The sequence below is a fragment of the Pseudopodoces humilis genome, chromosome 3, assembly GCF_049639895.1.
Source record: "Pseudopodoces humilis isolate 2021_Gansu_Grassland_sample_001 chromosome 3, ASM4963989v1, whole genome shotgun sequence".
Classification (NCBI taxonomy): Eukaryota; Metazoa; Chordata; class Aves; order Passeriformes; family Paridae; genus Pseudopodoces; species Pseudopodoces humilis.
The window spans coordinates 112,075,353-112,088,008 of NC_142202.1; the positions used below are offsets into that span (position 1 = coordinate 112,075,353).

The 12,656-nt window shown below is 48.0% G+C and overlaps 1 protein-coding gene across 5 annotated transcripts in view; it reads left to right on the forward strand.

Moving 5' to 3' along the window:
• KIF13B (kinesin family member 13B) overlaps positions 1–12,386 on the forward strand; it is a 120,125-nt gene extending 107,739 nt beyond the window's left edge. For 4 of the 5 annotated variants that reach the window (XM_088053906.1, XM_014257636.2, XM_088053905.1 and 1 more), the window contains 3 exons: positions 3,029–3,091; positions 4,582–5,551; positions 8,086–12,386. In XM_088053906.1, the coding sequence (XP_087910032.1) occupies positions 3,029–3,091; positions 4,582–5,551; positions 8,086–8,369 (1,317 nt within the window). In that variant the 3' untranslated portion in view covers positions 8,370–12,386. The remainder of the gene's footprint in view (positions 1–3,028; positions 3,092–4,581; positions 5,552–8,085) is intronic. The other variant, XM_088053907.1, reaches the window with a different exon arrangement.
• The last annotated feature ends 270 nt before the right edge of the window (positions 12,387–12,656 follow it).

Consider the following 12,656-nt stretch of genomic DNA (forward strand, 5'->3'; position numbering starts at 1 on the left):
AGCGTGGCAGGTTGGGCTCTCTTTTGGTCACCTCAGGGAATGTGTAAAGTGACCTCTGAGTGAGCACAAGATGTGCACCTGCAGAGATCAAAGATTCATAGAATCACTGTGGAATCCTGGAATGGTTTGGGTTGGAAAGAACCTTAAAAATCATCCAGTCCCACCCCCTGCCATGGGCAGGGACACCTTCCACTGTCCCAGGCTGCTCCAAGCCATGTCTGAGCTGGCCTTGGACACTTCCAGGGATCCAGGGACAGTCACAGCTTCATCTGTGCCAGGGCTTCCCCACCCTCACAGCCAGGAATTCCTTCCCAATATCCCATCCATCCCTGCCCTCTGGCAGTGGGAAGCCATTCCCTGGGTCCTGTCCCTCCATCCCTTGTCCCCAGTCCCTCTCCAGCTCTCCTGGAGCCCCTTTAGGCCCTGGAAGGGGCTCTGAGCTCTCCCTGGATCCTTCTCTTCTCCAGGTGAGCACCCCCAGCTCTCCCAGCCTGGCTCCAGAGCAGAGGGGCTCCAGCCCTTGGAACATCTCTGTGGATTCCTCTGGATTCATTCCAGCAGCTCCACGTCCTTCTGCTGTTGGATCCCAGGGCTGGAGGCAGCTCTGCAGGTGGGGTCTCACCTGAGCAGGGCAGAATCCCCCCCTCCCCTGCTGCCCACACTGGGGGATCAGCCCAGCACTGGGGGGATTTCTGGGGTGGGAGTGCACACACCTGGGGCACATCCAGCTTCAGAAATCCTCATCATCTCCCTGCACAGAGCAGCAGCTCTTAGGAGAAGATAATCAAAGATGCTTTAAAGTGAAAAGCTTTCATGTTCTCCCTCACTCTGTGTTTTGTCAGCTTGGTTGAAGAAATTCTGCCAGAAATCATCAGTGTAAAAGGGTCGTGTTTTGCCAGTGGATAAATAGATACATCAAGTTTAGCAGTCACTATCTACAAACATTTAATGATAGAATTTGGCTCTGGATCCAGAAATATTTTTCATCCAGCAGTGTCACCCCAGATAGTCCCAACAGTTTGTTTTCAGTGTGTTTCCCCCCTCCCCAAGGAATTTGACTGCATTTTGTCCCCCAGATCTGGTGTGGTGCCCCAGTGAGGGTGTTCCTGCCCAGCTGCTTCTTGTCAGCACCAAAACTGGGCAAGTGCCTCCTCTCAGAATTGCTTTTCCCTCCCTGTTTTTCTAAACTGTGCTTGGCAAAGTTACTGTGGTTTGGAGATCTGTCATCCTTTCAGGAGGAGAACTTGATGAGGAGTGATTAAAGCCTAATGGTTTTCTTTCTTTTGCTGTGTGATACCAACTGGATTTTTAGATTTTTGTGCATTTGCAGGCAGTAAGACTGGAGGTTTCGGAGAGATAAAAAAACCCAAACGCTTTACTCTGTTTATTTGTTTTAAAGGGAGAAAAGTAGCTTTAAATACTTTTCCTTATTCCAATTTTGCATGCTTATTTCTCGATAATAAGGCTGGACAAATTTTATAAAACCTAAACTTTGCAGGGTTTCTTCATTGGTTTATTCTAATCCATCTGCTTCCTGACCGATTCCCGACCAGGTGAGCATCTCAAAATGCACAAACTTGTGCACCCAAAACAGAGCCAGTTTGCTCTGAACCCCATTCCAGCAGTGAATTTTCATTTAGCAGGTTTAGGAGAAAGCAAAAACCCCTCATCTCCTGCTTCCTTTTATTGAACTGGAGCTTTAACGTCTTCAAAAAATTTACTTGGGTCCGTGGTGACCCTGCTGGGGTTTTGTCCAATTTTTGTCTTTTTATTTTCTACGTCGAACCATCTTGGTTTTTTAATGCCTGGAAATCTCTGTATAAATAAAAGCTGTTCTTCTCTCCCATGTTTATTCCTCTTGAGGGTAAGATTAGTCATATTTCTGCTTTACTGGGCTTAGAAGGGATGCAAGAGAAGGTTCCTCACTCCTCAGCTGGAAGGTTTCAGTGCTTTAAACAGATTATTGAGTTCTGGGAATCACTTGTCTGGGAGCTGAGCACTGCCTGTGTGTTTGTACAGAAGGAATCCTCAAGTCCCTTGGAGAATAAAAGAATAAAAAAAAACATATATAAAAAGAACAAAAGCAGCTCCCAGATTGTGTAATGTGTCTCCCTTAAGGAGCTCTTCCCCTCGAAGTCTAAACCTGCCCTTGCAGTTCATTATTTAACAGTGCTAAAGAGATTTTTCTACCTTTTTCTCCTCTCTCCTTCTCTTCATTTTCCCTTGCTTCCCTTTCCCGAGGTTCTCCACTGATCTGGTGGTTCCTTCCCCTCCGGTGTGACAGCCCAAGCCGACAGCATAGCCTCAGATTTATATCAGGTGTCACAGTGTGCTGCTCTGGTCTCAGGAGAGGGATTATTTCAAATCTGCAACATAAAAACCTGAATATGGAGCAAGTGAGGGCTGTTTATTGTCAGTTCCTGCCGATCCAGCCCCATGCAGCAGGCAGTGGGAATGTCCTCCGGGAAAAAGGGATGCACAGACCTGGATTCTGCCTTGCTTTCTGAGTTAAAGCCAACACTGCTCAGATCCAGACTGAATTTAGAGACTGGAAAAGGAGAAGGAGTTCTGGAGATCAAACCATAGATCCTTAAGGTTGGAAAAGGCCTTGAGGAGCATCAAGTCCAGCACCACCCCTGTGGTCATGACTAATCCAGGTCCTCAAGTGCCACATCCAGGTGATTTTTGAACACTTCCAGGGATTCAGGGCCAGCCACAGCTTCTCTGGGCACCCTGTGCCAGGGACTCAGCACCCTCAATAGAAGAATTCTATCCTAATATCTAACCTAAATCTTTTTTAGATTAAAACTATTCCCTCTGCCTATGTAAAAAGCCTCTCTCCCTCCTTTTTTTTTATTTTTTGACAAACTCCATTTTAGGTACTGAAAACCCGGTGTAGTTTTCCATCCTTTTGTGACAAAGGTTTGCTCAGGATCCCAAAATTTCAAATACAAGCTTTAACATTTACCAAAGTTTGCCAATACTTAATCCTTTCATTGAACAATTCTCTTCATTTCCATTCCCCCAGGCTGTCCCACGAATTATGGTTCAGTCAGCCAGTCTGGATGCCAGTGCTGCAAGGATAAAACAGGTGAGCACATCCCAGGATGTGAGGATGGAATTTTTGTATTCACCTGCCAGGGGTGGCCAAAGCATCATCTGCTTAAAAAACCTGTTGCACTTGTGCTGTTGCCTCTCTGTGAGAGAGTGAAATTCTGCCGGGTGTTTTAGGTCCTGGTGAAATCTCCTCTCCTGTTCCCAGTTACACTTTGATATTTGAAAGCATTAGCAGATAATTAGCTGAAATTTAGCTGGTTCCCTGCTTTAAAAGGAAAATTTCTAGGCTCTGGCAGTGTCTGTAAGCAGGATGTGGCTGTTCTAAGTGTGGAGCTTAATTCCCCATTTTACCATGATATCATGGGAAAACTCTTGCTAAGCTGGAGAGAAAATAGAGCCTGTGATCTCCCACTTTTCAGCAGAACTTCAGTCTCCTGAGCACACAGCAGCTTCCTCCCACTGTGCTTTTATTGTCTTAGAAAACTCTGTGTTGTCCAAAGGGAAAATCCACAGAAAGAGCAAAGCTCCTGAGTCCACATGGACACCACCCTTGCCATAGGAGAGTGAACAATATATTTTTAATCTGCTGTAATGTTTAATTTTATTTTTTAAATTATTTTTATTTTCATTTTTTATTACATTTAAATTAGCAATAGCAAACCTTTGGTTCTGAAATTCTGAAAGTCAAATCCCTCTTTCTTCAAATGGTGCTTAAGTTTCCAGGGGAAAAGGCATTTTGGGAGTAAGCTGAAAATCCTGTAGTTCGGAGTCTCACACTCAGCCACTAGATGGAAGAAATCACAAAATTGTGAATAATAAACAAAAATGTTCACCTGAGACAGGATTTGTTCAAATCTGCCTTTCTTCAACCTCTTTTTTCCCCCCACTTCCTATTGGCACTCTCCCTCCTCCCTCTTTCCCAAAGAGATTTAGAGACATCCTAATCTTTTAGAGTACATGTGCTGGCAAAAGATATTGATCTATCAGATTTAGTAAACTTTACAGCCAAGAAATACATCACTGAAATGGACTGTTAATCTCGTGAGGTGCAGTTAATTTCATCCTCTGGAAGTGCGAGGTGCTGGCGGCACTGAGGTGGGAATGGCATTTGGAAACGGGGACAGAAGTGACAGTTTAGGTGCAGGGGGATGATTTATCCACCCAGAGACTTAAGCCTAATAACTGTGAGAGACTTATGGATCACTGCTGGTTCCCATTCTGTATAAATCCTGCTGTTCAAACAGCAGATGACCATTGCTGTAATATAAATAATTTTTCAGTAAATATTGGGGAGTGTATTTCTAGGGGTTGACACTTCCCTTATTAATGGAAGGAGTGAGCTGACAATCCTCCCACGCTGGCTGGGCTGACTTGGGATCAGCTTCCATCTTCTGGAGGTGGCAGCTACACGGGGATTTAGATAGGCTCAAAGCCTTGGTGCTTCCCAGAGGTCTGGTATCCGTGCTTTTAGCCCAGATATTTTGGATGATGGAGCCCCACGTTCCCTCTCCCCCTGTGTTTCAGGTGAACCAAGAGGAAGCAGCAAAGCAGCCACTGGAAACCGTGGCGCAGACGCCCGAGGCGGACAAGAGTCTGGAGAAGACACCCAAAGTGCCTTTGCAGCAGCCCACGGGGGACAGCCAGGCCCAGGACTGCCAGGAGGGACCTCCAAGCCCCCTGAGTGAAGCCTCCAGTGGGTACTTCTCCCACAGTGTCTCCACAGCCACCCTCTCTGAGGCCCTGGCAGCAGGAAGCGACGCTGCGGCTCAGCCAGGAGGTCCAACACCTGCAGGGAGCGACTCCCCTGCTCCTGCACTGGCTCAGGTCCCTTCTGATGTGCAGGGACACTCAGAGAGGGCTTCTGAGAGCTCTCTAGCCACAAAGAAGGAGAATCCGCCCACCTTCAGCCTTCCAAGCGCTCCCCCCAGACCGAGGGATGGCCCCGAAGTGAATGGAAAGTCTTGTGCTTCTCCCAGCAAGCAGGGAAACGATGCTTCTGCAGCCACTGATGCAAAACCTTTCCTCTCTACCTCCGCTCCAAAGGAGTCGATATCCAAACAATCAGTGGAGCCAGCAGGACAAGCCAGGAAAAAGGAAACGTCTTCTGGGGCTTCAGAACTGGGGTTTCCCAAAGCTCATCCCGACAGCGCTGCAGCCTCCCCCTTCAAAATCCAGAAGGTGAAGACATCGGAGCTGAGATCCTTTACAAGCATGCTGGGATCAGATCCCATGAGTTCCCTGGGCACAGAAGAGCAGCAGGAAGGAGGAAAAACCACATCCAGTGCTCGTGGACTGAGCCACAACGAGTCAGAGACAGCAGAGGAAAAACTGGAGGTGATTTCTGACTCTGAAGACACCAACGAAATTCCTGAGTGGCTGAAAGAGGGAGAGTATGTCACAGTTGGCACCAATAAGACGGGCACCGTTAGATACATCGGGCCCACAGACTTCCAGGAAGGAACGTGGGTTGGTGTTGAGTTGGATTTGCCTTCAGGTAAAACATCCCCTGGGTCAGGTGGGAAGCAGCTGGTGTGTCCCAGCTGGCAGAGCTCATCCTAAAGCTGCTTTTTTGGGGGAGTTTATTGCCCATTGCAGGAGACATTTTGGAAAGGGAAATGTAAAAGGTCTTCCCTGCTGTTGTCTTTTTCCAAACCTGCTCTCACTCCCAACTGCTTTGAGATCCCAACCCAAACAGTTCTGTGATCCCTGACCCTTTCCAGTCATTTCTTGGCTTCTTACACTGGAAGTAGGAATCGGGGTTCCTTTTCCATGCAGTTTGGTAAGCAACAGCTGCAGGAGACAGGCCTTGTGTCCATAGGATTCTCTTCTGGGCTTCTGCTGTGAAGATGAGGGTGCTCAAAGCACAACAGGAGTTGTGGGATTTAGCTCAAAGGGACATTTAGGCTAAACGAGTTGCAAAGTCTCTTAATAGGTATTAAGAGGTAATAGGATTTTATTTTAAACTAAGCTTTAAAATTGCAAAAGACAATTTCTGTGTATATATATATATAGTGTGTATAAATATATAGTGTATGTGTATGTACATACACTGTATGTATATGTATATATACACATATATGTGTGTGTCTATATATATATATATATTTATATACATGCCCCCATATATGTGAAAAGCAGTGGGAAATAATCATCCACTGACCACCAGGTCATACAGATAATTTGAGGTTTCTTTCATCATCTCATTTGTCATCCCTGCCTGACTCTTGCCTGTACAGCTGTGGAACTCCTGGAATTTTGGGTTTCCAGGATTTTTTTGGAAACCAGGGTGCGGTTCCTCTGGTGTTGATGTGGGAATAGGGTGTCTCCAGCACAAGAGGAAAGGAAGATGATGGCTGGGATTTGATCCTTGCTGGAGTCCAGCCTTCCCAACTGCTTTCCTCTGCAGGAGCAGGCAGGATTGGAGTGAGGGAGTGCCAGTGGAAAATTTGGGAGAGATGGAGTGACAGTGAGAGGATTTGGGTTCCCCGGGGCACGTAGAACTCTTTATTCCAACCCTTTTAGCCCAGTGCAGCATTTCCAGGCTGGGTGGTGAATCAGCACCTGCCAGGGAGCCTGTGCTCCTCCCCACCGCACATTTCCCTGAGGTTGGAGCAGTTCATCCAGCAGATCCAGAGCTCCCAAATCTCCCTGTGTCCCGTGTGGGCAGTGACTTCCCAGCTGGTTTCGGAAAACTCTCTGCAGTTTTCCATCCTGGAAAGCAAGCTGGAGCTCTTGATCCTTTTGCAAGCTGTGGTAGTTCCTCAGTCCTGGATTTGTGCCTCATTTTAAAAAAATAAATATATAAAAATAAAAATATATTAAAATTAAAATTATATCAAATATATAATATGTAATATATATTTTATATCTTAATATATTATGTGTATTTATATATAAATATACATATTTTATATGTATTTATATTTATATATATAGAGAGAGAGATAGATACTGATATGGATATAAATAAAAATATAAATATATTTACAGATTGAGTTCAATTTTGGAAGGTCACCTTCCCTCTCTCGAGCTGTTCCAGTGCTGATTCTGTTTGCACATCCCAGTAAGCAGCAGCTTCCATGGAAAAGTCAGGAGATTTTTGGCCTGCTGAGGACTCAGCTGTTGATGTTGCTGGAATTTTTTCCCACCCCTTCTGTATTTCCACAAGGATTAAGACCCTGTTTTGGTGGATGCTGGCTTCTGGCACATCTGGAGCTTCACTTGGGGAATGTGGTCACAAAGTGGTGTCTTTGTCACACTGAAAACAGGGATAGAACTCCAAGGACATGGAAATCCAAGTCCCCTGAGGGTACATTGGACCCGACGTGCTGATGGTGGAAGGGAGAATGAAACCCCCCAGAAGCCAAAGGGGTGACTTTATGTCATTTAAAGAGCTGTTGGATCTTTCCACCTCCCCTTTATGCATGGGAGCAATCCCTGAACAGTGATCCTGGGAATTTTAAATTATCTAAAATTAGGTTTCAACAGCATCAGCATAGAGAAATTATCCTTCCTGTTCTGTGGAGGGTTTATGACATGGCAAGAGCGGCAATCCTCAACTTCAAACGTCAGCTCAGAAAGCCAAAAGCTCTTTTAAATGTCTGATTTTCCTTCCTTCCTGGTACTTTGGCAATGGAACTGGTTATTTACCTCTTTTGGAGAAATTAGAGAGCGAATGGGAAGGACAAGGTGGAGTGTCCCATTCAGAGTCACTCTCCATGCTGGGGCCTTGCTGGGGTTCCGCAGGGAAGTTTTTAGCTCCATGCTGTATTTTTAAGGAACAGTTCTCCCTCTCAGCGTTTTTTCCTTGCCTCCTTCTCTGGGTGCAGTAGCAGCAATTTGCACAGAATAAAATCCCTGTCAGGGTGGCACAGAGAAGCTGTGGCTGCCTCACGATCCCTGGGCCCGGCTGGACGGGGCTTGGAGCAGCCTGGGGCAGCGGGAGGTGCCGGGGTTGGAAAAGGGGCTGGGATTTAACATCCCTCCCATCCTAAAGCAGTCTGTGACTCCCTGATTCTCTCGTCCCAGGTAAGAACGACGGCTCCATCGGCGGGAAGCAGTATTTCAGGTGTAACCCCGGCTACGGTTTGCTGGTGAAGCCGGGCCGGGTGAGGAAGGCCCCGGGCCCGGCGCGGCGCCGCAGCAGCGGCCCGAGGCTGCCGGCAGCCGAGAACAGGAGGAGCGGGAACTTCTCCGGCTCAGCCTCCAACCTGGCCTCCCTCACAGCCCTCGCCAAGTCGGAAGGAGGATCCACGCTGCGGCTGGAGAAGAGCCAGAAGAACGCGGAGAACAGGAAATCCTGGGCAAACTGAGAGCTCCGAGCCCAGCAAACACCCTGGGGACCCGGCCGGGGGAGCCGGTGGCTTCGGGAAGCCAAGCCAACCATCCCAACTTCCAGTTGGTGGCAAACACTAATGAAGGGTTTGTTCTCTCTGCTCTGGGTGATTGACACGATAATTCTTTGCCTCGTCGTGGTGCTGGATCCTTCGTTTCCCGTCCCAAGTCCTGACACCTCCGAGAGGAGCTGACGGCAGCTGGGGCCGGTGCTGGCTGGGTGTAATGAGCTCCTTCTCTTCCTCCCTTCAGAGGAAAATTGGTCAAACCACGGCACCAAAACACTTCCCAACAGCCACCAAGTCCTCCCCAGGCACCGGTGCTTCCCTGGAAGTGCAGGGCAATTCCTGAAGAACCTCCCCAAAGTAACAGCTCTGTTGTAATTCGGTAGGAGCTGTGTCCGTGTCATGTAATCCACCATGAAAGGGCAAGGTGGAAATTATTCCAGACGGGCAGAAAAGTGAAAGTAGAATTTAATTTGGAGATAAAGAACCCCCAAAGTGTCCCTTTATTTAAAGAAGCAGCAGCCCTTGGGTTACGTGGGTGGGACCAGTGCTTGTTTGGATCAGTGCTCCGTTATCCCACTCTTCTGTGGAAGGCAGTGTGCTCTTCCCAGCTGGTTTGTTGGGAATGGGAGAAAGCCCATGGCCAGCTCTGTCCTGTTTTTGATTTTTGGTCCATTTAATGTTTGCTCTCACCGTGACAGGATCCCCTCTCTCACTTCCCCAGAGTGGCGGGACCTTCTCCTTGGTTCCTCCCTGGGCCAAGAGGATTTTTGCAGAGGTGTCAGCACTGAAGTGCTTCCCTGTTCCCACCCAGCCTTTGAAGACACTCAGAATTCTGCCAAGTAGGGGGTCTCTGTCCTCGTAACAGGATCAATCCAGTCTATTTATTTTTATTTATTCTTTTAAAACATGAAATGTTTGCGCTTTACAATCATCCCCCACCCAATTCTGCGCAGAGGAGCTCTCCCAGCACCGATCCAAAGAGGAGGTGCCTCTGTCATCCCCAAAACCAGCCTCTCTCTTGGAAAGGGGGAGCTTTGGGCTGGCTTTTATAAAACTTGGTTTTATTTCTGTCTAATTTTTAGCTGCCTGTGGCACAGGGGACGTATCCCTGTCCGCGTGTCCATGCACGGATCGGCCCACGCTTGTTTTCCTATCAGATCCTGAAAAGCCACGGATTTTTCTATCCTGAGCTGTTTATATCTTGTTTAGTCATCATGGGGGGATTGGACAGCCTGAGCAATAGATGTTTTAGCTACGTTGGGACTATTTAGGATGCTAAATTAATGATTAAACTTTAATATCTCTTCAGTCACTGCCCGTGGGTATCCAAGTGCCTTAAACATCTGGTTCTGAGGTCCAGGGGAAAGCTCCATTGGCATCAAAGGAGATAGGGATGCTTAGTGAAGGAGATAATTATGCTGATTTACTGTAATTAATATCATTTATGCAGAAGGAATAAAATTAAAATAGAAACTAATCTGTAGCAGAAATAAGTGGGCTGGGTTCCGATGCAGCCTGCGTAGACCTGCCAGGGGTTGTGTATCCTTTCAGCTTGGTGTAAGTAGTTTCCCTAAATTTTCCTCAAGAAATCTTAATATAAAATGTACAGAGCAGCTTTTTAAAGATATTTTTAGTGTACAGTTTTCCCTCTTTTCCCTTTGCACGAAGCTCCTGTCCATCCAAGCCACGATGGGGGGAGGAATTTGGTAGTAAAGGATTCGGATGCTGAAATCCTGGGTTTTAAAATGAAAACAGTTTCTGTGAACACAACCTGTACAGTGAAACTCTTCGTTTTGGGGTCTGAGGAGTCTTGCCGATGAAAGACCACCCGCTAATTAATTCGATGCCTCTTAACTCTGCCTTGTTGTTTCTCTGAACTCCACCCTGGCCGTGTTTTTAGTTGCACTTTGTTCTGATGTGCTGCCGGAAGAAGCCGATGTGAAACAGCCCCTCCCCAGAGTTGTGTGTTTTTAGTCTCAGCATTTCAGATACTTGGATTTAGGGATGTCTTCAAAACTCCTCCAGGTTTGTTCGGTGGCCCCTTTGGGGGAGATGCGAAGGGAGGAGCCTCCAAGTCCTTTTGAAGCCTCTTTTCTTGTGCTGCTGTTTGGGAATCCAGGATTTCCCCAGGGCCCATGGAAAGGTGTCCAGGCTGCAGGAGAGAAGGGGAGGAGCAGAAGGAGCTGGGGTGATGGTTCCCTGTTTCTGCTGCTGGTTATAAACTCCTCTGGCCATGGCTTGGTGTTTGCACTCCTGGGACAATCTGACTGATCCCGGCTGGATTCCCTCTCCTCCCACCCTCACTTGTGTTGCAGAACCACGGGGAGGGGTGTGAAGGGTGGTTTGAGCAGCCCACACCTGCTGCCTCCTCTGGGATAACTCGTCCTGGAAGCAAATCTGTTCAGTAGGGCTGGGCTGGCTCCAGGAATCCACTGGGAGTGAAGAGCACGAGGAGCCTGCGGTGCCTTCCTGGAGGGAGGACCTTGCTCAGAGCTCTCTTGGTTTTCACCATTTCCTCTGACTTCGGAAACAAAACCTCCCCTCGAATTAAAATCACCCTGATGCAGCACAAGCTCCAGAAAGCCAAAAACATCAGATTTGGCCATGAGGGTGTTCCTGGAGGATGCCCTGACTCTCTCCTGTTCCCTCACAGCTTTCCTGGGCACGTGAGGTCTTTTCTAAAGGTGTTTTTCAATTTTTGGCAGAGTGAGCACACATTCCTCTACTCAAAGCCATCTGTTACTTCACCCCAGCTAAGGCAACTAACCAGAAAAGAGGTAAAAATCATCGTGGAGGTAGTAATATCTATTTTTTACTGATAATCTTGAAAAACTCTAGTCTCAGCCTAAAGGAGGAGGTGCTCTTAAGTGGAACCCAGCACTGAGGCTGGTGTGTGAATAGCTATGCAGATTTTTCCGAGATTTTCATGCACTTTATACAGGGAAGAAGAGTATTTAATGCAGGAGAGTGTCATTTGTATTGAGTGTCTCATCTCTGGTGTCTCTCGGGGGTTCAGTCCTGCTGGCTGTGTCCCTGAATTGTGGGTGGGTCTCAGATTTTTGGAAAATGGTGTTGGTGGTTTGGAAAGGCTCCATCCCCACTGTGTTTGTGGGGCTGGGGGTCCCTCCTCCCCAGGGGCTGTGGCACCAAGCCAGCCAAGAGGAAGCTGCTCACAGGGACTTTTTGGGGTTTTCTCAAGCCAAGCCACGCCTTTTTCCTGTGTTAGGTTCAGCTCTTGAGGTGTTTTGATCTCCATGTCCAAAATCAAGCCTGTTCACCTGAGGCTTTGGCCCTTTGCTGTTTCATGACGTTGTTGAGTTGAGGAAAACGAGCAGAAGCAAATTCTGTGTGGTGACACCACCTGGGTCCTTGAACAGAGGGGTTTGTCCGTGGCTGGGGTGGAATGTTCACCTCCTACCAAGACAGGACCCCCTCATTCCCCCCCACAGTGGGGGAACCCCACCAAGCCTGGGGGTTGTCCATGCCCTATGGAGCCGTGTCCGTGGTGGTGTTCCCGTTGTCCCTCCGCCGGTTCCTCCAGTTCTTTGCACAAGATTTCGTTTTCCCAGTGCCTTATCCCAGGGCCAGCAGCCGGCAGCGAGGGCTGGGCGGCCTCGGGGTGCCTGGATTTTAGGGAATGAGGCGGTGAGGAACGGTGTGGGCTGGTCACACGTCACAACACCCCGAGTGGGGTCACGATCAAGTGTCTTGTTCCTCCATCCCCCGTATCCACCTTTGGTTTCTGCCCTCTGCACCGTTCCCAAACCGCGATCCCGTCGGGTTCCCTGGGAGCCGGTCCCAGCTCGGCTGTCCCTGCCAGGGTCAGACACTGCAGGGGCTCCGTGTACTTTAAATGAGCTGAAATCCAAAGAGACTTTGTAATGAGCTGTAAAGTTTTTAATTATTTCTGTACCATACTAAATGACTGTAATATTGTATCATACGTGCGATGCCGCCTGCAGGACCTGAATAAACATCTTCTATAGAGCCGGGATGTCTGTGCTTTGTTGTTCCAGTTAGTGACACCAAAATGTTTAGAATCGGAATAGTTTAGGTTGGGAAAACTTCCAAAATTGATTCCAGTGGTTCCCCAGCACTGCCAAGGCCACCACTGACCCACATCCCCAGGTGCCACATCCACGTGGATTTTAAATCCCTGGAGGGGATGGTGATTCCAGCGTTCCCTGGGCAGCTGCGGCAGTGCCTGACCACCCTGATGGGGAAGATTTTTTTCCTGATGTCCACAGTGGGATGAGG